Consider the following 24,127-nt stretch of genomic DNA (forward strand, 5'->3'; position numbering starts at 1 on the left):
CATCCCTGGAGTCTCTACATCATTCTGTTTGGAGACAGAGGTTTAGCTATGAGCGGACAAAGTCTGCTGCTTTATGACCTGTTCGGATGTTTTAGCCTTTCACGGTGAAAGTATGCAAGGTAGTGAGGCTGGGGACTGCCTGTGGGAGACCTCAAAGCTTGGATGGATGTGAAGTGGTTTGGGTAGTGGGGTCAGCTCAAATGAGTTGATGGCAATTGGGGATTTGCTTTAGCTCAGTCAGAATCAGTTCCTGGGTCTATTTGTAAAGCTGTCACCAGCTGTGGACTACTCGCTACTAGAAAGCTGTTGTGGAAAGTTGTTGCCACCACCCTTGAATGGCTGTCAACATGTAGATGCTATGCAGTTGCCTTGTGATGGTATCTTCTAATGTAGGACACTCCAAATCCATGTGCTTACTCTACATAGAGTATGATGAAGTAGAAAGGAGCAATGAGAAATGGAAGTTTCTCAGTGGCAGAAACAAAATCACTTTAGAGGAACGTATTTAGGGACAGGCTGTGAGTCGGCTGCACCTTCCATGAGGCTTAGTGCAGCACTTGGATTGCATGCGTGCTCGTAGGCGTGAGGGAGGTATGAGCTTGCTGTTATGTCTTTCTGTGGCTGAGGCAGGACAGCCTGATTGCTGGCAATCACAGCCTTTTTTTTTTTGCACTGCATGCTCTGCCTCCTGCTCGTTCCATCACAGCAAGAGCAGCCTTGTGCACTCAGACTGCTTCCTATCTGGCAGTTGTTAGTAGCAAGCCCAGTGGACCACAAGCAAAGCAAATAGCAGGGCATGGCTATTTTAACCACCCATGCTATTCTACTGCCCAAGAGAACTGCCTGCTTTCCCTCTGCCTGGGGGGAGCAAAAACCCCTGGCTGCCTGGATGTCTGCCAGTAGGAAGTTTTGGCACCCGCACCAGGTTGACACAATGTCCTGGCTGGTTTGCAGCTGGAGGTGGGGGGTGAGTAGGGCAGGGTGGGATTTGCTTATTTTCTGTCTTTTCATTAGTTGGTTTTCTTGGCTGTTCCTGCACCTATGTAAGCATTTCCTCCCAGTGTTCCCCTGCCTTTTTTGTTTCCCCTGGTGAATTGATGTTGCTCTTATTGAATGATGATGGGTTTTTTTCCCCCTCTTCTTATTTTCGAGCATGAAGTGAGGTGAATTAATGTGTGTGGGAAAAGTGCCAAAGGCAAGAAGTGTTTCCTCTGGCATGAAGGGGACGGTCTCTGCCTATCCTCCTGAAGCCTTCTGTTGCTGGCTGGACTGTTCTTGTGCCAAGGACAAATGAACACAGATGAAAGCACATTAGGCTTTATGTGTGAGGGAGATAGTCACAGCTGAAGATGCATTATTTTTTTTTTAATTATTATTTATTTATTGCCCCTGTTGGCCCCTCATTCTGTAATGGCAGTAATTGAGGCTCTAGATCTGGATGCTGAGAGGAGGTGTTCTGGATCCAAACCTCACAGACTTGGCTGCGGCATTAATTGAGGTCACTCAGATGAGAAGTTTGCTCACTCTTCTGCCTCCTTTCCCCCACAGCAGCTCTTGATGCATTAAGCAGACTGCTGGAACCAGAACGATGCATATGATGTAACTGCCTAACATGTGTTGAAGAGCTCTGTGAATCTCATCAGCCAGGGAGCTTGAACATGCCCCCTCTCTGACGCTGACTGATATTTCTCCCTTGCACCTTCCTTGCAGAGATGGGATTAGCTTCTGACACTGTACACAGAGCACTTAGGTCATCTGTCTGAATTTCTGCTTGTGTTTACTGTTGCTCTAGAAGAGTCATTCCATCTGAAGCATAAACTATTACCTGCAGTTAGGCCCAACTAAAGCTTTGAGACAGCTAGAAAGAGCAATGATTCACATGACCTAGCTACTCAATATAATTCATATCCCATATATTTGTGTGTAATAATAAATAAAATCGCTTTTTACTGGAGTAGAATTTCATCTCTTCATCAACATCATGCACCAAGTGTCGCATAGGGTTTTTCACTGTAAAACAAATAGCTGGAGCTTGTTGTTAAAATATAATTCCCGGAATATTAATATCTGGTATTGTTGCATAAACAAAGATGCCTTTGCATGAATGAAAGGTTATCCAAGAACTCCCAGTTTTTTCCCCTGCTTGTTTGCTGTTCAATTTAATCCCAAATCTCCTTTTTTTTGGTGGTTGTTTTTTTCCTCACATATATTGTGAGGAAATGTATATATTTTCACAAGTATTGTGAGGAAATGTATATATTTCCACACTGTATTGTGGAAAGGAGACTATGGGCTTGTCCTGTAATTTGCAGCTCTGCACTGAGATGATGGTGTGATATGATCTTCCATTATTTTTAAAAGCATCAAGTTATTAAGGCTAATATGGCCTGGTGCGTGTGGTGACAAGCTATCTCTTACTCTGAAAAGCAAGAGATGCTGCACACAACAGGGCTATGGGGAAGCTTGCCGTGATGATGATAAAAGCATTTTTAAGGCATGCTTTCATTACTTTGGGTTAAAGCCTACCCTTGACTCTTATAGGTGGTAGCTGACAGGTATGGTCTGAACAGTTTTACATTACTTTTAATGTATGTATTTATTCCTTGGGATGCAGTAGGCTGCAACTGAAACATTTTTCTTCTGTTGACTTGAAAAGTATAGTAAATCCTACGTTTGCTGCTGGATTGTTTGTTCGGTTTCTCCTGCTTTATGCCCTTTTGCCCACAGCAGTTTGTAATTGAGTCTAACGAGGAGCATAGGCATATTATAGGTTACTCTCTTAAAACTGGGGTTAGCAATCAGATAATTGGTTTCTTTCAGCAGATGCATGGCTACAGAACCTGAGTTTCTCTTTCTTTTTCCCTTTTTTTTTTTTTTTTTTTGTGGTAATAAATGCTATGTGGTTATGTTTGACTATTTTTTTTACAGCCTGTCTGTAAGACTGTCTCAATTCATCCCTCATCTCGTAAAATACTAGAGATCCCAGCAGATGAGTGGGACTTGTGTGGTCAGAAGCTCTTTCGCTCCACCTAAAAGGAAACCTTCAGAAACTGAGTGATACAAACACAGATTTAATGGCTAAAGTTCAGAAAACTTGAGAAGGCAATGAAGCAGGGGTGAAATGAATTCAAGAGTAGGCTACAGCAGCCTACCATCAAAATTTGAACCTCTAATGTATAACATGTGTTCCTGCTTTCATTTGTCTACTTTACAAGAACTAATACACAGTATTTTCAGGGTTCACAAGGGGACTTTTCTCCCTCTAGGCTATTAGCTACAGTAACAGCTTATTAAGAAAGTTAGACTTTCTCCCAGCTGGGGGAAAAACGGGCCCTAAAGGAGAGGGGGAGGAAGAGGAGAAAACTGAACATTTTGTTTAAACAACTTAACAATACAATGCCAGAGGAAATGAATCAGATGAGAGTGATTTCTGCAAGCATGTATGTTTTGCTCTACGAAAACAAAGAGGTTTAAATCCTGGCCTCCCAAGAGTCAATAAGGCCCATGTTTAACTTAGAATGGTAATATGGGGTCCTGATTTGGTTGCTAAGGGTGGAGGAATGTATTTCAAGAAGAACAAAGGGTAGTTAGGTTTCTATCTAGTGTAACCTCCTCAGGACATTTATTTCCTAGGATTATTTCTGGGTTTTATTTTCTTCCCCCAAAAGTAGCCTTCTTCCTTACCCCAACCCTGGAAAAAAAAACCCACAGCCCTGTTCTTAATGTCATCTTCTACAGAAAATGAGGTCATCTGCACCTGATACGGTGTGGTGTCATCTTGTCATTGGCACTTGGTACAAATCCCCAGTTCCTTCTTGCTGTAGGGTCAGCCCAGCTCTGGGAAGAATTAAGCTGTGCCACACTAAGGAGGCCCAAAGGACCGTCTGGCAGGCAGGGACGTTAGAAGACTGTAAATAAACATCTGCTTTTCTTGGACTTGCCTTTTGTGACGAAATATGAGGTTTCCTTCCTCTCCATTTCCTACGTTAGTGAGATACTCAGTTGCTCATTTGAAGAAGTCAGAATAGGAGGATATGCCCCCCTGCCCCACACCCAGTGTGGCTTGGAGCAGTCTGCTTGTGAGTGTATATTCTCTAGTTATTAACAACTATTTGTGGGCAGATTGTTCATGTGGTTTTGTCTGTATGTATTTCCAAGCCATCTTGGCCCTTCTTAAAGGCATTTTCCAGGAATAAGCCCTCTGGGAGCTTTGAATGACTGGTTCGTGATTGCTATCCTTAGACTAAGACTGCTGGGTGAGAGGGGTATTTAATCTTGGCCTTTCACAATATGACTGACAGCTGTTTCACACCTCTGGTGGTTTTTCGCAGCCCCTTAAGTATGTGCTGATGCTGAACTGGAAATACTGCTATTCGCCCTCTCCATTAGTGCATATGAATAATTGACTATCTTAAGATATTTTGAGACATCAGCTCCTCTTCTTTTCCTCCTCTCTAAAATCCTTCCTGTTCCCTTAGTTCCAAGTACGCTGGTACTTCCCAGTGAGCTTTCTGTGTTATCTCGGGTTGACCAGTTCATTTATCTGTAGTAGCAGTGACAGCAGTCAGTGGGTGAAATTCTGGTCTGAACTTCCATAGCCTGTGTCCTACCTGCCTCTCTGCATGCAGTATTTCCTGTTTCCTGACTGTAAGCCTTTGAAAGCAGCAGTTAAGCATTTTGAAGCAAGTCTTTGATCTCTTCTCTTCTGTACTTGGAATGGGCAGTGTTTGCCTTGCTACAGCACTGTGACTAGCTGTGCTGAGGCAGAATGGGCTGTTCATACATAGCATGCACGTAGATCAAGGGGAAAGATGTTTCCCTTTGGATTTCCAACATGATCTTGTTATTCAGGTCAGAACACATATTCTTGTGTTTTTGTCTCAACCTAATGTAATGGAGCAGCCCGATAGGGGCTACCCTACACAGAGGTGATGAGCTGTGACCAAGAGTGATGCTGGCACAGGCTATGCAAGACCCTCTTTCCCCAGAGCCCAAGGTTATGCTACCTGGTGACAATGGCAGACTCCATTGACAAACCTAAAGAAGGTGAGATGCTGAATCAGGTCTGGGATATGTCCAGGACAGTCCAGTCAAGGACAGCAGGAGACCAGACTGGACATGGAGCTACCTAAGAGTGTCGGTACAAGAACTATCTGGCATAGAGAGTCAGAAACAAGGCTGGAAATAAGTCTGCCTACAGAATAGGTCTGGGGCTTTTTGGGAAGCCCAGTCAGCGAGCTAGGATGGGGCTGGGCATAGGCATGAAGCCCTAGGTCTGAGCTGCAATGGGGCCCATGGGCAGGGCAGTGAGTGTGTGGAGTCCTGGGTGAGGCTGGCCAGGGTCATTAAGGCCCCAGGTGCCCTCAGGGCTCTGAGAGCCAGAACCTTGTTAATACAGTGCAGAGTTGATGGACTTTTTGTTTTGATAAAAAAGCAGTACCTAGTCAACATGCTGTCATAAAGCACAGTTTGTAGTCCCTTTTTCAAGAGAAAGCATAATTACATTTTTCTTCCTAATCAACAGCCTGCTTTCTGAAAAATGACACCAAAAATGTATTAGTCAAAAACCAGTGACAAGAATATGCCAATGAAGTGTGTGTGTGTATGAGAAACAAAACAGAAGGATAATATGGGTAATTGGCTAATCTTTTTATAGGAGGACTGAAAAATATGTTCCTTCTGATAAGTTTTATGGACCAGTAAGAATGAGCCAGTCATACTAACTGAAGTGCTGAATGTGTCTTGCTCTTCCCAAATACGCAAATCTGAGGAAGTCTGAGAAGGCCCAAGAAGGGTGTTGTATTATTCTAAGCCATGTGTTTCTTGTCCTATTCTTGGCATGTTCTCGTGGATTTCTCTTCAATTCCCTGTGCTAACAGCTGATTAGTGAAGCATCAATTCTGCTATCAAATAAGTAATGCCTCTGAAAGTTAATAGATGCGTCTTCATTTGAAATGTTATTTCTCTTCGAAAGAACCTTAATAAGAAAATCTAAGTGAGAGCATCTGATAAACAAATAGCAATGTTAAGTCTATAGAAAGGTTGCCCCAAAGAATCTGTATCTTCTTCTGGTTTTAGCTTAGCAAAAAAAAAAAAGGAATCAAAGTAGGACTTCCACCTTTTTAAGGAGCAACTCCCATTAGGGCTGCCTGTGTATGAAGGGGCGTGCTACTACATAGAGTTGGGACACAATATGAAGTCTTAAGCCCAGGCTTACCAAACCTTTTTGGGATAGGGAGTAGGGGAAGAGGTTGCTGTAACGTATTCCACAACAAAGCACTAAGAGATGTCTGGGCAAGATATAGGAAAGGGCTTTCATTTAAAATATCTGTTAAATAGTGGTCTTGAGTCTTCTTTGAAAAATCATGCTGGATTTGAATCAAAGCTAAAGTTACTTCCTGCCCTTGGTTTTATTGTTTCGTCCATGATCAGAAATGCTGAAACACTATTAAAGAGGTTGCTTTAGTATTAGGTTGTATCTCTAGTTCATGTTTCTACGTTTCAATCTCAAGCCGTATTTCTAGGTCAACCAGAGTTAGGAAATACTGCAAATCTCCTTGGGTTTTCCTGAAACTTCTAGCCCCAAATTGCGGATACAAAAAGCTTGCATGAGATGAGTTATTTTACAACTTGTGGTACATCAGTCTTGGAGGATCCATGGACTCCTTCTGAGATGCCATGAAAGATAATTATCAACAGGCCTAAGCAGATTTGCACTTCCCCTGGAAAAAGTACAAGGATCCACAAGCGCAAAAAAAGTCTCAAATGAGTGCTTTAAATAACTCTGGGCTTGTCTATAAGGAACCCATCGTGTCTCGAGTTTATCCTCAGACATAACTTACATATGGGAGACAGCAGTAGAACTTACAAAGTCTTTCTTGTCACGCGCCCCTGAGCTGATTTGCTGGTGACTAATAATTGTAGCCTTTCCCTCAGTCACGCGCTAATTTTTCTTTTTTTCTCTCCTGTTTGGGCACTGAGCTTAATTTCTGCTGCTCTATGAAACCTGTTTGAAATTAGCCAGTAAATTCAAAAGCTATTGGTGGTGAGGGGGACTCTGTGTGTGTGCATACCCATCAACACGTGTGTTAATAAGGTGCTTAAGCTTAATTTCCTTAAGAAACAAACCTAACAACCCAAGAAAATCAGTCTAAAACTTAATTTCTTTTTTTGAACAGCTGTAGAAACAGGTATTGAATGATAAATTAAGCAGCCTGTGATGCCACCCATGCAGTTGCCATGTATTGGCAACCTACATGCCATAAATGCATAATGGTATACGACCTTTTCACAGATGAATGAATCCTTGTGATTTGAAGGATTGTTTATTAGAGGATGGATGGATGGGAGGGAACAGATCAGAACCCTCTTCTGCTAATAGCACTGAAACTCTTATTTGCCACATCAGGTTATGATTTGTGTGCCTGCTCAAAGCTTTCATTCAGTTGTGCTTTGCTTTGAGTTTTTTTGGCTATGTATTGTCCTAACTTACATGCCTTACATGCAATAATCATAACTACCCACACATTGCAGCCTTGATTTTAATGACCAAACTTAACATCATGTGGAGTAATGTTGTTTGTAAACAACTTATGTGTGTGTTGCCAACTGATCCATAGAACTGGGATCATTTCAACAAACTTTTTTTTTGTTTTTTTTTTTCATGAATGAATGTGTATATAGATGAAAATAATGTTTGACTCACTTATATAAAGTCTTCTGTTAAAGTAGAAGTAGTTTAATAATTATTCATTTTTTTCCAAGAGGGAGATCAGTGCTTCTGTTTTTAGTAACATGTTACTGATGGGTCAATAGCTTCTATAATGCTTTTTTTTTTCTACTGAAGATGTAAACCTTTACTGCTTTTATGAAATTTACAATGGAAAGCTCTTGAGTCCGGAGGATGTGCTGTGGCCTGAACTGCAAAAATCAACCAATCTGTCAATAAATGGCTAGTTCACATATTTTTATGTAACAATTTATCTAAAGCTCTTGTTTTGTTTCCAATATGAAGCTGTAATGGATACCAAAACCTCAAAAGCCATGGTCGATGGGACTCTTACTCTCTATCTAGCTCTACAAGTTGTGTATAATTGAGACATGCATATATTGTCTATTAATTATTGCTTTAGTGCATCTCCAAGCTAGTTATAGATCTATCTTTAGTATAAAACATGGCAAAGGACTGCATTTTACTTTGGGCCACTGCAGCTATGTGAAATTCACAGTGAACTGTCTAGTGACAACTTTAGTTTGTACAAACAAGCTCTAGTCCAGTTTCTTTTCCCACTATAATCTGTTACTATTTGAACAGCAATTTCAAAGGTGTTGCAAGGTGAAATTAATCTGATCTGCTGTCACGTATATTCAGGTGAGATGAACTGCATACTACAGGACTTAATTCTCTCTCTTAACAGTGAAGGGGGAGCCCAGAGTGTGAAGCTCTGGCATGGGTAAAATGAATTTGACCCTGGGTGGATAGTCTGCAAGGCTTATGCTCCCAAGTTGGTTAGCTTTCTCGAATAAAATCCGCTTTGCTATTTGATTCAGGGGAAGCAGCCTTGGTTCTCTTTGCAGGGGCTCTGATGTTGTGCGTCAGTGGGGAAATTTGAGGAGGTAAATGACCACAGTTCATCAACAACTCTTCTTTTACATCATGTTTCTGATCAGCGGGTGTGCTCCTCCTGATGAGCTGCAAATGTGTACTTAACGTTATATTAGCTATTAACTCCCAAAGTCAACAGTTTCCCTGGTAAGATCAGAACACTTCAAATATTACTCTGTATTTTAAAAAAAAAAAGTAATATTTTTTCAGTGTAGAAGAACCCTTATTAAAATATTTACAGATACTTTTATGATGTTATACTGCTTTCCTAAAACACTGATCAACCATGACGAATACGTTTGTATGGGTGTTATCATTCTCCCTCCTCTAGCCCCCAATTCTTCTTCTTCGAGGAGAAAGTGTTTCTACTTTTCTAGGATCCAGAGGAGGTCCAGGCTTTTAATGCTCTGCTATAAGCATGAATTGGAGACCTAAAACGTGTGCAGGCTGGTGGGGCACTGTCATCTCTTTGCAGCGGGGAGAAAGACAGCCTCTTTTGAATGTCCCCTCTCCTGCCTATGGCACACGGAGAGAAGAGACCCCTCGGTGCTCCCTGGAGCTGTCAGTCTGCTCATCTGCTTGGGAGGAGAAAATGAGAACCTCCTTTTGTGTGTCACTCTTTTCCTCAGTCCCTCTTTGACAGCATAGATGATTTACAATAGCAACTCTGGTAGGGCTGTTGACCGTTATTTTTGTAACACCCAAATTCCTGTTTCTCTGGATTTATACTTTTATGGTTATGAAGTTCAGCAGGCTAGATACAGTTTAACTCTCAAGCCTAGTAAATGACACTGGCATCTCCGCGGCAGTAACAAGAGCTTGCTGTGGAAATGACAGCACGTTTACGGGAGGGAGCAAGGGGCCTGATCCAAAGCCCACTTTAACTCACAGAAGCTTCTCTGTTGACCTCACTGAATTAGGCTTCCAAGTAAACAGCAGCTCCCCTGAAGCAGCAGTCAGCTGTTTTAATGCTGCAGGAGAGATTAGTTACGAGCAAATGGTGTTTCACCACATTCCAGGCCAGCAGCAAATTCTTATATTCCTACAGGAACAGAGTGTGTGCTTACCGAATGTGCGTCATGAGCAACTGCAGAGATGACAAGTTGTCAAATGGATGTTTGCTGCCTAAATAGGAGGAAAATGGTGAGCATGAGAAAAATGGGATGTGTATGTATATGTCTTGGGAATGTGCAAGCACTCAGTGAGCGGTCGTGGTGTTTTGAGCATCCCAGAGCACTGCAGTGCACTGTTTGGCTTGATATGGTGTGTAACGTAAGTGGTAGGTTGTGACCCCTCAGGCAGATGTTTGGAGGTCTGTCATAAACTTGTCAGGATCTTGGATGCTTTAATGGCGGGAGGAGAGAGAAAGGACAGCAGCCCTGATAGCACTGTTAAACCGAAGCCACATGTCCCAAATGGCGGGTCTTGACCTCTGCTGGGTTCTGCAACGATTCAATGAAGTCCCAGGGTGTTTGGACACAGGTACAGCAGTAGCTGCAGCGGGTGTGTGGTGTTACAGTGCAACAGTTTGATACGATACTGTAAAAGAGATTTTTGAGGAGTCTTGGGCTTCTTTTTGACCTGGGTTATTTGTCAATTTTGGAAGCAGTAAGCGGAGGGGAAAGGATCAGTAGCTGAAACTGTATGTGTTTGTGAGGAGGGAGAAGGGAAAAAGCACATACTACTTCAGCCAGCTTTGTGCCACTGAATCATGTGGCTGATCTTCCACAATCTGCAGTAGTTTATTTCTTTCAGGGTAAAAGGCGTGAGAACAGGCTTTAATTACCGACTGCAAATGTTTAAACTGGCCTGAGAATTGCTAAGTGTGTGGATGGTAGGAGCTCAGCACCTATGGGGTTGGGAGAGGGTCAACTTTTGTATTTGGTGCTTGCAGCTGGTTCTTCTTTCTTCCATCCCAGCCAGAGCCAGGCTGCTGCCCAGGTGGGTCGTGTGAAGGCTGCTGAGCCCGAAGTGGATTGCCATGTCTAAAAGACTGAAATGATGGTCAACGCTACTTGTTCATTTGGCATCGCAGGCAAGAACAGACTCTCGGTTTTTTTTGGAAACAGACCTGTTGAGAAACAGATAGTGTATGGAAAGATCATCTAGCTAGATAAAGTGGGAAATTATAAAGCATATCAAGTAGTGTAAGAAGATAAGAATGCTTCCCAGAACACTTTTGTGTTTGAGTGAAAGGAAATCACAGAATGATTACAACTGTCTCGAGAGAAAAGGGAGATATTTCTAAGAACTTAGTGATCTGATGCACTAATTACATCTGTAAAGTAGCATAGGAATGCTGTGTCTTAAGGTCTTTAAAATATTATGTAATTCAGAGATATTTATAAGGGTTTTACTGATAAACTAGTTTAACTACTGACCCATTAGATTTTCTAATAAATACTCATTAATATTTCTATAAATCAGTTAATCAGTGGTTAAGACTAAGTAAGACACTAGAAAGTATATGTTATTTCTAAATGTAATATAGGTCGAAAGGAAAAAGGATCCTACTCCCGTCTGCAATTACTTTACATTGGAGTTACTCCTCCTCATTACAAATAAAATTACTCTTGACATGTTAATGTGAAGGGAGTCAGGCTGTAGATTTATGCCTGTAGTATCTCGGTGGCTAAGATATTTATAGTAAAGAGTGCAGAATGGCAAATGCTGCTTTGTAATGGAGTGCATGAAGGTGCAGCCCATAACTAACTCTTCACTAAACTGAGAGGGAGAGATATTTAAGCAATAAGTGATGCTTTCTCTCTATGATGACATTCTTTTCTGGCACACTTGTAATGTATTTTGAAACCTACAGGATAGCAAAGTGAGACTTGTCTGTGATCAAATGGTAAATACCACGCAGCTGCTGAGGCCTGCATTGAGAACCTCCTTCCACTTGCGCATTTTAATTCACCTCTGTGAGAGTCTCCCAAAATAGGCCTGAGTAAAAGGAGCGATGGGAGAAGGTGAATCCAAACAAGAATATGCTCGCACTGTTTGCGGGTGTGATAACTTCTGCAGTTTAAAGCAGCACTGAATGGGCTCTTTGTGACAAGGATTTTTCAGATCAGTTTCCAGCCCACCCTAGAAATGCTGTCGGTTGGGGATTGCCCCTAGAGTCCTTACTCACCTTCTTGCTGCATGCTCCCAACTGTTGCACTAAACTAGCATATCTGCGGGTTTAGCGCTGATGAAAGGTGGTCTGCTGACAGCTCTGAAGACATGTGTTAAATCTACAACCCAGCATGAGTACTAGAGGCCTCCTCTCTGCTCCGGCTCAGTGCTGACCTGCAGGGTGGCCTCCCATGGGACCAGACTGCTGCTGATTCTTGTTTGATCCTTGGCCTTGCTGAGGCCGCTAGCAACACCACTAATGGGTACCACTTGTAAAGGCTTATTCTGATATGTATCAACAATTCTGACTACCGTCTCCTCCGCAGCAGCTCCAGTGCAGCAGCTGCTGGCGGTAAGGACTTGCTGTTGCTACTAGAGTTGAGCTGTGTTTGTGTCTGTGGTTCAGTGTGGAAGCTGGCAGTGCAAATTCCCGGAGCATCCAGGCTCCCCGAGGGACAGTTGGGCCACAGTCACAGAACCAAATAACTAATACAGAAAGGCAAGAAAACACTGAATTCTCTGCAGTTCCCTAAAGAGACTTGCCCAGAGAAGAAGAGAAGCTCTGCTACTACCTGTCTTCTGCTGAGATGACTTTGAGGCAGCCTTCAGGCCATCTCTCTCAGGTCTCAAAAGAAAGATGCTCTGCACGGAGGACAGTAGCACCAGAAAAGGGTTTGTGGGAGGGATATATATGAAGTGTCGCAGCTAGGTGTCTGAAGTAAGGAAAGCATTTGAAGTAGAAGAGGGGTAAGGGTAGGACAGTAAGAAACTGTGAAACAAATTGAGATTAAAGAAATCCACCCTTAAAATTGTGTTTTAAACAGCCTTGTGTCTCCTTCTTTGATTCAAGGATCATGAAGTAACCATGAGTCCAGCCGCAATAATCTTCTGGGATTTTCCCCAATTTCCCAGGTGGATTGATTTTTTTTTTTTTTTCTATCCTAGTAGTGTCACTGGCAACAAGAAATAATGCACAGGGCTGTTTCCAAAGGTGACGCAGCTCCTGAAGCCCATAGATTTCTGTATCCTGTGCTAGTAGCAATAAGCACACCAGACTGGTCTTAAATATAAAAATGTGGGGATTTGTTTTGTGTTTGTTTGGGGTGGGTTTTTTTTGCACAGGATGTAGTTGCTGTTTTAAAACCTCCACTGTGCTCTGGTATTATGGAGGCAAAATTAGGTTTTCTGCAGTCTGAAGGGGAAAGTACCTGTGTGTCAGATACCCATGGGAGACACAGGGAACGGATAGAAATTTCAAGAAAAATACCCACTTGGGGCTTTGAATGGAGTAAACTTAGAGGGTACAGGGGGAAGAAAATTAAACTTGCATTTGACTTATACTTCCATAATATTATTTTCTGGAGGACTTAAGAGCAAATGAAAAGGCCTTAACACGCAAGCAGTTCTCTTTTCTGTAGTCAATTTGCTCCATTCAACAATATTATTTTTTTGCATCCACCTCCCTTTACAGAGGTCAAGTAAAGAAAGAAGCCCAGAAATAACTGAAAAGCACTCCACTGAGGAATAACAAGTAATTTTTTTTTTTTTTGCCTTATAGTCAAGACAGAGCTAAGTAATTATTTGTTAGAGCTAGGAATCAACATCTAAGCATTAAGGAAAGAAATCACACGTTTTCTTTGAGTCGCCCAACTGCTATGCTTCTACTATCTCTAGGCAATAGCAAAGAGAAGAAAAAGTAGCAAAGTCATATTCTTGTGCTCCACCATCCAAGCACACGGCTGAAGGCTCGATTTTGGCAGCAGCCGACAGCCTTTCCCCTTTGCTTCTACTTTGTACCTGCTAGTCACAAAATGTAAAAATGAAGCTGTTGCTTGTCTTTATTACCCGCTGATTACTATTAGTTCGCCTCTGTTGTAATCGTGATGAGGTACCCACCACCATTTGTTCAGGGGTGACTGAGGTAAGATGAGCTGCAATTTTTTGCTTTCTCTTCCAGAGCAAGTCAGCACACGTTCAGCAGGTTGTCTTCTTGGAAAATACTTGTTTGCTGAAATAACAAATTCTTTGTGTTTAATGGTGTTTTTGTAAGACTTTCTGATCATGGAGAGATGGAGAGAGAGAGTACGTGGACTATAAATTTCTCTAGAGATGCTAGAGAAATGCTTAATGATTCAGATGAAATTAAATGTCAGAACTCTCTCCTGGTGTTGCCAAGTAGCAGATGCTCAGCAAAGGCTAAAGCAAGAGGGCATGCCAGCCTTTCCCTTGAATACCTTCCTTCTTTCAGGCAAGCTGTTGCTTTGGGCCTTCCTGAGGCAGAAGTTGTTTCTGGGTCATTGTGTTCAAAAACCACTGATGGACTGATTCTTTCTCAACTCGTCCAAATTTTCTTTAAGATCAGCTACAGGAAATATTTTGTATATCTTTTCTGTTTATGAAGCTATAGAAATAGCAGTGCTGGTTTGGAGAGGTGTTGAAGCCCAATGTTACTTAGAGCTAGGGGATAATTTTGTTAAAGTCAGCTGGGATTATCTGCATGCTCAATATTTTGGAAGATAACTAAATAATTTGCTGAGTCAGAAGCACTGTTTTGTTTTTATCCACCCTACTTGAGACAAATGAAGGATATGTTTATAGGAACACGTTACCCCCAAATACTACTAATAGGGATCTCTTTAAGAAAAGTCTTTAATGATGTGCATTTGCACTTTTGTATTCCCAAATATAGCATAAGTGGTGGTCTAGGTAAGACTCGGATTCTTGCTTGTTCTAAATACTAACATCCAGCACCTGTATCAGTGATTCGTAGCTCTGCTATCCAGAAGACAATGTATTTCAATGTTTTTCTTTACAAGTATTATTCAGGGGAGATTACGGTCGTCTTCTTCATCTTGTCCAATTATTCCTTCCGTGATGATACTGTATAAGGAAAAAAGTAATTTTTTCCTGCCTCTCTACTTATCAGCTATGTAGAGCTTTTGACTTCCTCTGGGAATCCGTTTTGCACTCCAATGGTTTTCTTGTTGCAAGTCAGTAATTTCCCTTTTTTTTTCCCCTTGTTACCCTCCACTACAGCATCTCATTTTGATTCTGTGTTAGGCTTGCCCAAATGTCAAGCTAGAGGATTTACAATAGTGTTTCCTATACCTATGTTAGCCAAGAGAGAAAGGAATTTGGCTCATGCTGTCTTAAGTGGGGGGACTTTTCTTGAGGAAATAAATACAACATTTCCATGACCAGCATGTTTCAGTTGTGATAGAGTTTTCTGTAATTGGCTGGAGCAATGGTCTGTGGGCCTTGGACCATTACCAACTGCTGTGGTAATGGCCACTAACGTGGCCATTACCAACTGCTTCAGTCGGAAATGGCAGAGACACTATGGGTGGCACTGACTGAATAAACAGTCAAAAAGAAATGAGATTTCCATTCTCCTACCATGTCAATATCTTCCTTTGTGAAGTCAAAGGCTAAGATGCAATATCGGCATTACTTTCCAAGCATCTTGTGTATCCCTGCTGTAAAGATCTAGGTACTAAGCTCATCTCCGAGTATTTTAAGTACATTAATAGATGTAAATCCACTTGATGGTCACTGTCCAGACCACAATAAGCCATTAATTGAATTTTCTTTTTCTAAGTAGCGTACATATGAGGCGATTTCCTAAAAATCGTGAGAGCTTGCATCATATCCTGTAGGTCATTAAACATTCTCAAACTTAAAATTAATACCTGGAGGGGCAAAAAAAGGAGTTTGCTCTGGAGCTCCTTCTTGGGAAGTGAACAAATCTGTGGCTTTTTTTTAATGCTTACTGGAGAGATCTATGTTCCTTTTCCTACAGGAGAGAAGAAATTTCTTAGTTATCCCAAACATTAAAATCTTCGCAAGTTGAAAGTAGCCACCTCTGAATAGGCACCTTCAGTAGGTTTTTCAGAGCCTGGTCATATTGCTCTTCCTTCTCCTGCTCCTCTTTTATGTCATTCTCTCAACTTTTACTGCTTTTCAGTCTGAGCCAAATTCATCATCCTACTACAGTTTGAACCAATTTCCTGTAGGCAAAAGGTACAACAAGACAGTAACAGTAAAATACAGCCATCGCAAGGCATGTCTTTGGGTAGGTGAACTTTTCTCCAGGCTCTTCCCACTTTTTTGGTGGCCCCCTGGGCCCTAAGCACATTGGCTCTGTATATATGTGGCATACTTGTATGTAGTTAATAAGTTATTGGGACCCACCTATGTCCAAGGAATATTCTCGTAACTTTAGATATTGTATGTAGGAGAAAAGGCCCTTGATACTGTTTTGATCTGCAAACAGTGACATAAATAAGAACACAGAGTGCCAGCTCTTCACACTGAAGAATTCTTGCCTTGGTTTTTTTTTTTGAACTTTTTTTTTTTTTTAAAAACTGCTCCTCTGTCTGTGCACATGAGAGTGTGTGCATAGTTTGTGGTGTGTGGTGGTATTTTTCTTGTTTGTTTTAATATTTATGGAACTTGTTTAAAATTCCTGGTCATAGCTTAAAAAAAAAAGGCAACAAACAAGTGAAAAAAACCAACCCCCCAACTAAACAAAAACCTCACCAAACTCTCCACTGTGCAGCCTCCAAATTTAAGTGTGCCTTGTCTCATGACCGGGAGGTTGTCTGCATTGCATAGTGCAGGACTAGGCAGTTGTGTTCAAGCTAGGGCTAAGTGACCCCACTTGGACACCAGAAGCAAGCAAGTTGTGTCACTGGATGCTCTGGCTGTGCTGTTGAAGCACCTGTGCTGTGGTTCGCTCCCTGCTATAACCGCTTTCAGGATTCAAGTAAGATGTTCTGCCTGGTACCACTGTGGGCAGTCAGGTGAAACAGATCTTGTGGAGTGGCTCAGGGCCCTCTGCCTGCTGCTGCGTTATGCAGTGCACATGTGCCTGGAGGGAACCAATTTTCATGGGGAATATGTTTTCTTATCTTCTGTATGCTGGCAAAGGGTCAAAAATGCTGTGCAAGCAGAACTATACATGTATTTGTGGACCTCCTAGAACTGGGAAGAAAATAGAGGTGCTTGTATATGTATGAGAAATAGTTCTTTGTTGGTTTTTAAAAATAGGTATTTTATTTCTTTGATTAATTCTAAGGGAAGCTTGCTGTATTTCTGTCCCTGCTCACCCTGCCCTGAAATATACCCCATATGTAATAGTTTTGTTTAATACCCTTTCTTTAATGAGTGTTTCCCTACTAATCCTGGACCTAAGAAAACCCAAACGTAGAGCTTTATGTGAAACGGATCTAAAGTAAAGGATATAAAGTAACTGTTCAGCAAAAAGTACAGCAATTCAAATTCCTGTAGCGTAACTAACACACTTAGTGTCAACATGACCGATGCAAATAACATACAGCAAGAAGACAGACACAGCGCTGAGAGATGCTGGCGGTTAAAAGCTGTGCTCCTGATGAGGAACACATGAGCGGCAAGCTGGTTAACTGCTGGTGCCTCTCTGAAGCCTTCCTCTGTTCCTGGCTCTTCCTTTAGAGCTTGTGAGTCACTTCCCCTCTTCCCTGAAGAGAAGCTCTTTAGAAAATGGCATCCCAGGGTGCCGTGTTTATTGACTTTCAGGGACCTTCAGAACGAAATCGTTCCACGTACCTGCAGAGATGTTTTTCCCTAACTGCTGACTCCACAGATTCTCCCTGGGCGTTGAAAGTCAAACTGTTTTTCTTCTGATTTAGGTCTTGTTGAGGTTTCAAACCCTCAGGCCAAACTTTACTGTTGGAGATGCCGTGAATGCCTTTAGAGAGTGGCTCCCCTCTCTGCTGCTGGTGCGCCTGGACTGCACAGCAGCAATATCTCCCCCCAGGGCAGTTGTTGACAGGAGCAAAGGGAGGGTTTGCAGCCACCTCTTGCAACAGGGTGGAGTTTGACTTGACTGCTGGGAGGAGGGGATCAGGCCTGACGATGGGCAAACAGATAAGGAGGGTGGTGTCACTCCCTCCCTAGCTTTTCAGCTTGCTTTGCCCATGCCCTGTAAAACAGGGACTTACCCAGGAGGCAGTTTGTGGGGTTGAAAGGCTACACGCCAAGTATTCTCCCGTGACTGGATACTCCTGATGTCAGTTCAAGTCCTCTCACAATTGTGGTAAGTTATTCGTAGGGTTAGATGTGTTTTAGTTTTCTTCCCATCCCCCCCCACCCCCCAGCAGTGGAAAAAAGGGCCCCCAGGGGCATGCTCCCTTCAGTCCATAAACCCTTAGTAAGGATCTCTGTAAAGTGCCTGATGCTCACTGCATACCATCAGTTGTGAAGTTGTGTTGCTTCCATAGCAACCAGTGATGTTATCAACACAAGACTGACTTCACTTTAGGAACAAGCAAGTGTAGAAACTGCTGTGTGGTCTCTCTAACCCAAGACTGGGCCAATAGTTTTGCCATCCCTCACCTAGTTCCCGTGCTATAACAGGACTGGATTGAACCTTAGCACTACGCTCTTGGCCAGCTTGTAACTTATCTGCAGACCTTGCTGATATATAGACTAGCAGTCTGTTAGTTGTTTGTGTTTTATTTCCTTTATACTTGTTTCAAATACTGACAGCGCTCAGGAGGTTTTTGTGTAATAACCACCAAGAGAGTATCCGTCTGTGAGTGGGGAAAATAGAGAATTTGAGAGCATGTTTCCCTGGGAAAAGATAACTTGTGTGTGCTTTCCAGTACTCTCTGCAGTTAAATAGCTTCTCGGTCTGATTCACCAGTATATTAAAGCTGTTCTTTAGCACTCTGAAAGTACAAAATGGCTTTACAGTAGATCAAGTAATCACTGGAGAATATCTCCTGGTGTTTGAGGATCTTATGCCTGGTAAGGTTGCTATGGTAGCTCCCATGCCATTCACTTCTGTAGGCTGTCAGCATCAGGAATGCACCCAATGAAAGATCCAGCATCAGTTTACCACCTCCTTGGCATTTTCAGCACCTTCAGGGTTGTTCTGGACCTGTCAGTTGCTCTGACATTTAGTAGATATAGAACTCAGCTAGACTCTATAAGCTTAAAAGATACAGATCCAGAAGACGTGAATGATTTTTTTTTTTTTTTTTTTTTATTGCTGAGTGTTCCTTGACTGAATTGGAGAATTAGGCGAACTTCTTCAAATTAAATCTATAGGTTTCCATTTTAAATTGCAGTAACTAATCATTAAAAGTGAACTATCACCTGAGGTTTGAAAGCAATTTAGTTGTATGTATATTTTCACTTCTCAAAGTGTGTGTGTATTTATATATAGAAGTATTAATCTTCATAATGACTGTACTAAGTCTGAATGCAATTCTGGTGAGGAGGATTAAATTTGATTTGCTGGATTGAGCTCAGTACTGTATGGAAACAGAACCCAGGTGTTCCTCTTCATTTTGCTCTGTTCTAACATCATCGCTGCTTTTAACTATAAATTATTAAACACACGGTATAGTTAATGTGAGTAACAGTCCTCATACACAATGAGCTTACATCATCCAAAGCAACTAAAGGTAACACGTAACAGGTTATGGCATGGCTGGGACCATTATAATATTGGAAGACTAAAGAGTCTTTACGTTAATGGCACTGTGCATTTTGCATACAGTAAAAGGTCCTCCTGCTGTGGGAGGAATTTTTTTTCTTTTAAGCATCAGTATAAAACAATGCTATTCCTACAACTTAGCATTTTTCCCCCAGACTACAACACCCCCACACTCCACCTTCCACGATATATCCAGGAGACTATCACTTAGAATGCTGTTTTATTAGTTTCTAGAATCAGTCAGTAACAGCATTCTTCTGCTCATAAAGATCAGTAAATGACTCCTTTTAGACAGGAAGGATCTTAAATTTTGACCAGGATGCATGACTGGAAGAGGCTTTAGTAAATTAAAATTTGTGAGTAGCAGCAATGTTTTATTTTTAACAGAGAGAAAATTGTTCTGTAGATGCTTTTCTTCATGCCTTTAATTTTGGGCTTTGCAATACTTTATTGGATGTGACATTGAAGAATAATCATACCTTTCACTTTCCCCATGTTTTTAAATCAAAGGGTGAAGGTGGTGCATAAGCACCATAGGCATTATGGCCAGCTTCTCTGGGAGAGGTAGTGACGAATGGTCCCGTTGTTCAAATTGTTAATCCAAGGCACAGCCTGTTGCATGCTCTGCAGCGATGGCGTGGCACTTCTGGACATGCAGCCAGGAATGGTTTCAACTAGCAGGATTTATATACGCTTTGGGACAACAGGATCAGTAGTTTGAGAGGGCTTTGAGTAAGGATGTTCGTTTGCTGCTGGAACCCCCAGGTCACTTACCTTCCCTTAAACACCCACGGCATTCGATTTGGTGTTTTTCTTTTATGTCTGTTTATTTTTTCTTCTGTGCAAGACTGCAGACAAAAAAGTCTCAATATTTTTGTTCATTTTAATATTAATATGTATAGTTCTTATTTTATCTTAGGCTGGTGGTATTATAGTACCCAGACCAGTAAAATGTCCAGCGAAAATATTTCTAACCTTTAGAAAACAACATTCAAAGAACACACAAGCTTTTCTGTTTCCAGGAAGAAGCTGGCCTTCATGAAGAGTACTGATGTTATTTCTCCCCACACCCCTGCAAAGTAGGTCCTGAGCAAACGCTGTTCTGACTAAATTCCTTACTATATTTTAACTCTCTTAAACGTTCATTTATTGGTTTAATGCAAGTCTAGATCTTAACTCGGACCAACAGTTCCTTGGTATTTGGCAATTTTTAGTGTGCTTGCCACTCATAAAAGGACTGGCCTTTTCTTTCCTTTTGAAGGCCCCCATCTCGGCTGTTCCTCTCCCACACACAGAGCAGGAAGTGAGAGTTGACAGGACAAAAGATGGTCTTCTGGGGTCCCTGTATCTGGGGAAAGCCAGGAGCTTGCATGGCTCATAGTACATCAAAAAGCAATTTCAAAGCTGGTTGCTGTTCTGCTTTCTATGTGCCTGTGAGTGTTTGGAAGCACATAAATCATAGCATAATATATTCAGCCACAGTCCTCTGCTTGTCACCTTGGCGCCCCTTTTCAACATCTTATCTGTTTCCTGGTGGATAGAGAGGAGAAAAGCATTGTGGTGGGACTGTGGGAGAGTTGAGAATAGGGACCAGTGTTTACCTATGTCTCCAAAGGAGCAGCAGAGGGAAGATGGATATAATTTGATCCTGGATTTGTTTCTGGAGCTGCTGGACTGGTGTTCCTCAGACCTTTAATGGTACTCAGCAGCTCCAGCTATGGCTCTAGCTCTGTGATGGACACGTTTGTTGCTTTTCAGGCGGAGAGTTTTTTCCTCCTGGTTGGAGCAAACCCCAAGTTTTTAGAGTTCACAATGGCAGTGTTGGTTGTTTGAAACTTCAGATTTGAGCGCTGTTAAATCTGAAGATTTCAACATCTGGGGATTACTGCCTCTTGGTTTTGTCAGCTCATGCTCTGATTTTTTTTTCAAGTGTTTTTGTATGTAGACAAAGCCAACGTTTGTAGTTTTACAGATTATGTTAAAACTTAGTCTACCATGTCTTGGGACAGTATCCAATTACAGTAAGTAGCACAGGGACAAAACTGGCTGATTCAACCAGGCAGATATGTTACCTTAAAATGGGCTAATGGGCTAGCGTTCACCTCATCTGCCTCTTGGTGGTGAAATTATTCCAAAAGTTAACCAAAGCGGGGAATCTTGTAAAATGAACTGAGGAAGGTTAGGGCAGCTAGTGGCTTATCAGAGCATCTCTGTCACAACAAAAAGCTTTTACCATGAAAAAGTTTTATTGCGGGGTAGCTGGAACTGTTCAAACGCTCTTTGAGCGTGTTCTGTGTTTTCATGTCTCCATTTTGAGTGCCTCTCTTTTTGGGTGCCAACAGGGTGATATCCTGCGTATCACTGAGTGAGGAGTGGTTTGCAGGTCCTGCTTGCTTCCAGGTGGGGGTTCAAGACTTCCCATTGCATTGGGTCTGTGTCACCTCAGACTGGTGTCCTGGTTCCAGCAGGGATAGGGTTAATTTTCCACGGGCTCGGCAGGGACACAGGTATTCCATCCCATGTGAGCCATGCCCACTCTAAGCTGACAGGAGAGGGGGCAGGAAGTCAGCTCGGAGCGGGCTGGGGCGCCTGGGATCCATGAGCGGTGGTACCGTAATCGTGTTTGTACATTCCTTTTTCCGTGTTATTGCTGTCGTTTTTCTTGTTCCCTTTGCTGTTCTGTTAAACTGCTTTTGTCTCAGCCCACAAGTTTTGCCTTTTTCTTCTGATTCTTTCCCGTATTGGGGAAGCCCGAGAGAGCGGCATGTGGTTCTTTATTGCCATCCGAGGCCAAACCATGACAACTGGTTACCCAAGAAATGAGACGCTCAGTCTGATGCTTGGATATGCTGGCAGAAATACAAAGAAGGATTTGAAACTTGTGCCAGGACGGAGGCCCAGTGCGATATCTATGTGCTTCTCAGCTGTGTCTTAAACTCAGGTTTTCAAGGTTTGGGTGTTTTATAGGGCTGAAAGTAGCATAAGAACCTGCTTAGACCTAAAGATTTCTGAGGTGTAATCTCTAATCAGTTAGGAGGGATAGTTAAAGGCTGGCTTACTGAGTTCCCTTAATACACTGTTCTTAAGCCCTAAATTGACTTAATTCATCATCATTGCACAGTTTGAATAATAAATTTCAATTTGTTAACTAGCAGCATGTTAATAAGGAAATGATTTATTTGTTTATATAAGAAAGAAAAACTAGTGGTCCTGGGTGGTTTTTTTTCTTTGTTTTTTTTTATTGAATGGCACATGGATGGGATATTATAGTTTTGGTTAGTCCTACTAAAAGTAATTTTCCAGTTATCTATGTATCCATACACATATAGTTGGGGAAAAAGGCCTTAAAACTAATAATTACCATCTCAAATATGGGTAGCAGGCAAACAACCTAGACTATTCCTCCAGCAGTGCTGCTGACTTGAATTGAAAAATGCATTCCTCTTATGTTCCCATTTACCTCCCAAGGATTTGCTTGGGACTGTTCCTCCTTCACTTGTGTTTCCAATCTACCTCCGTGTCCTTTCTTTGGGTGGCTTTTGTACCTATGTAACAAATCCCTTAGCTGATATGAAGCATATCTTGCTTACTTTATTCTTGCCTGCTATATTTGCCTTTATTTGCTTTGATGTTGTCTTTAACCTAGAATAAATCTTAGTTGCTCTTTGTATGCAGAGGAAAATGAAGAAGTTCATCATAATGAATATCCAGGGTGTTGCTTTACTAATAGTACAGCTCACTTAATCTGATCAAATTTTGTGTTGAAGGGGAAACATTGGAAGAAAAAGAAATGAAAGTGAAATAAATGTTACATGTATAAAAGTTTCATGTATTTTAAGGGAAACATAGTAATAATATTGTTTAATTAGAAGCGGTATTAGGAGAATTAAATGGCTGAAAGAAAGCATTTCTGATAAAATGAACTGCAGTGCTAAGGGAAGTCCAAACAAACGTCTGCGCACGTGTTAGTCCCTAAATGGCTTGTTTTTAACGAGACTTTTGTCTCCCACAGTCACTGCTAATACAGAGAAATTTGGAGCCACTTCTTCCCTCCCGTCATGCTGTGTGTTTGAAATTTGCCAGCTGAGGTGTGGCTCATCGTATAGTCAATGTTGGCATTTGATTTCCACTCTGATAATTATACAACTTGCTTTGCTTGGCAAGTCCCTCATGTATGTATGTTTGTTTGTTTATTGCAGTTTCACAAGCTACAAATGAGATTACACGCTGACCAAGTCATGCTGGAACAAGTACAAGAGGAGAACCAGCGCTTGAATCAGCAAGTTGCTAGTCTGACAGCTGCGTTTATGGCACTGCAGAAAATGGTGAGATCAATGTAAGAATAATAGAGGCTGTTTGAATGTTTAAGCCTTGGAAGCAGGTTAAACCACTACTTGATTTTTGTACCATTGAGGTTTTGTATGGGCATGTTTTCTTCTGCGTGCTTGAGAACATAATTCATTGTGTGACTAACATCGTAATACTATTTACTTGAATATATAATGAAAAGATAACCTGGTGTTCTCAGTCATGCATATTTTTGGAAGGCTTCCAAATGCAACATTGCCGTAACTGTCTTGCATTACTATACCTAGAATAATAGGGGGAGTTGGGCAACTGCTGTGGATCTGGTTTTGTTCTTTTAAAAGGAGTTGAAGTCTGATATACTTTGATTCTTTAAAGGGAGATTATTTAGCAGTTATTTAAAATGGGAGAGGCACTCAAACTTTTCATGGCTGGAGGAGGGGAAAGGCTTTTGTTGTAGTCAATAAAATATCCTCTGCTCTTTATGAGTATTGCTTCAATAAATTGCATTCTGGTAGATTTCACACAGTAATAGTATAACGCATTTGTTTGGTACAATATAAACCTATGCAAACAGTGTAGCTAAATTCTCAGTAATTGCTTATGGATGCTTATAG

The 24,127-nt window shown here is 41.7% G+C and overlaps 1 protein-coding gene across 1 annotated transcript in view; it reads left to right on the plus strand.

Moving 5' to 3' along the window:
• The first annotated feature begins 23,435 nt into the window (after window positions 1-23,435).
• LMNTD1 (lamin tail domain containing 1) overlaps window positions 23,436-24,127 on the plus strand; it is a 161,544-nt gene continuing 160,852 nt past the window's right edge. Inside the window, exon 1 of the mRNA XM_063323657.1 lies at window positions 23,436-23,530. Within this exon, the coding sequence (XP_063179727.1) occupies window positions 23,444-23,530 (87 nt within the window). The 5' untranslated portion in view covers window positions 23,436-23,443. The remainder of the gene's footprint in view (window positions 23,531-24,127) is intronic.

The sequence above is a fragment of the Chroicocephalus ridibundus genome, chromosome 1 (genome assembly GCF_963924245.1).
Source record: "Chroicocephalus ridibundus chromosome 1, bChrRid1.1, whole genome shotgun sequence".
In the NCBI taxonomy this organism is placed as follows: domain Eukaryota; kingdom Metazoa; phylum Chordata; class Aves; order Charadriiformes; family Laridae; genus Chroicocephalus; species Chroicocephalus ridibundus.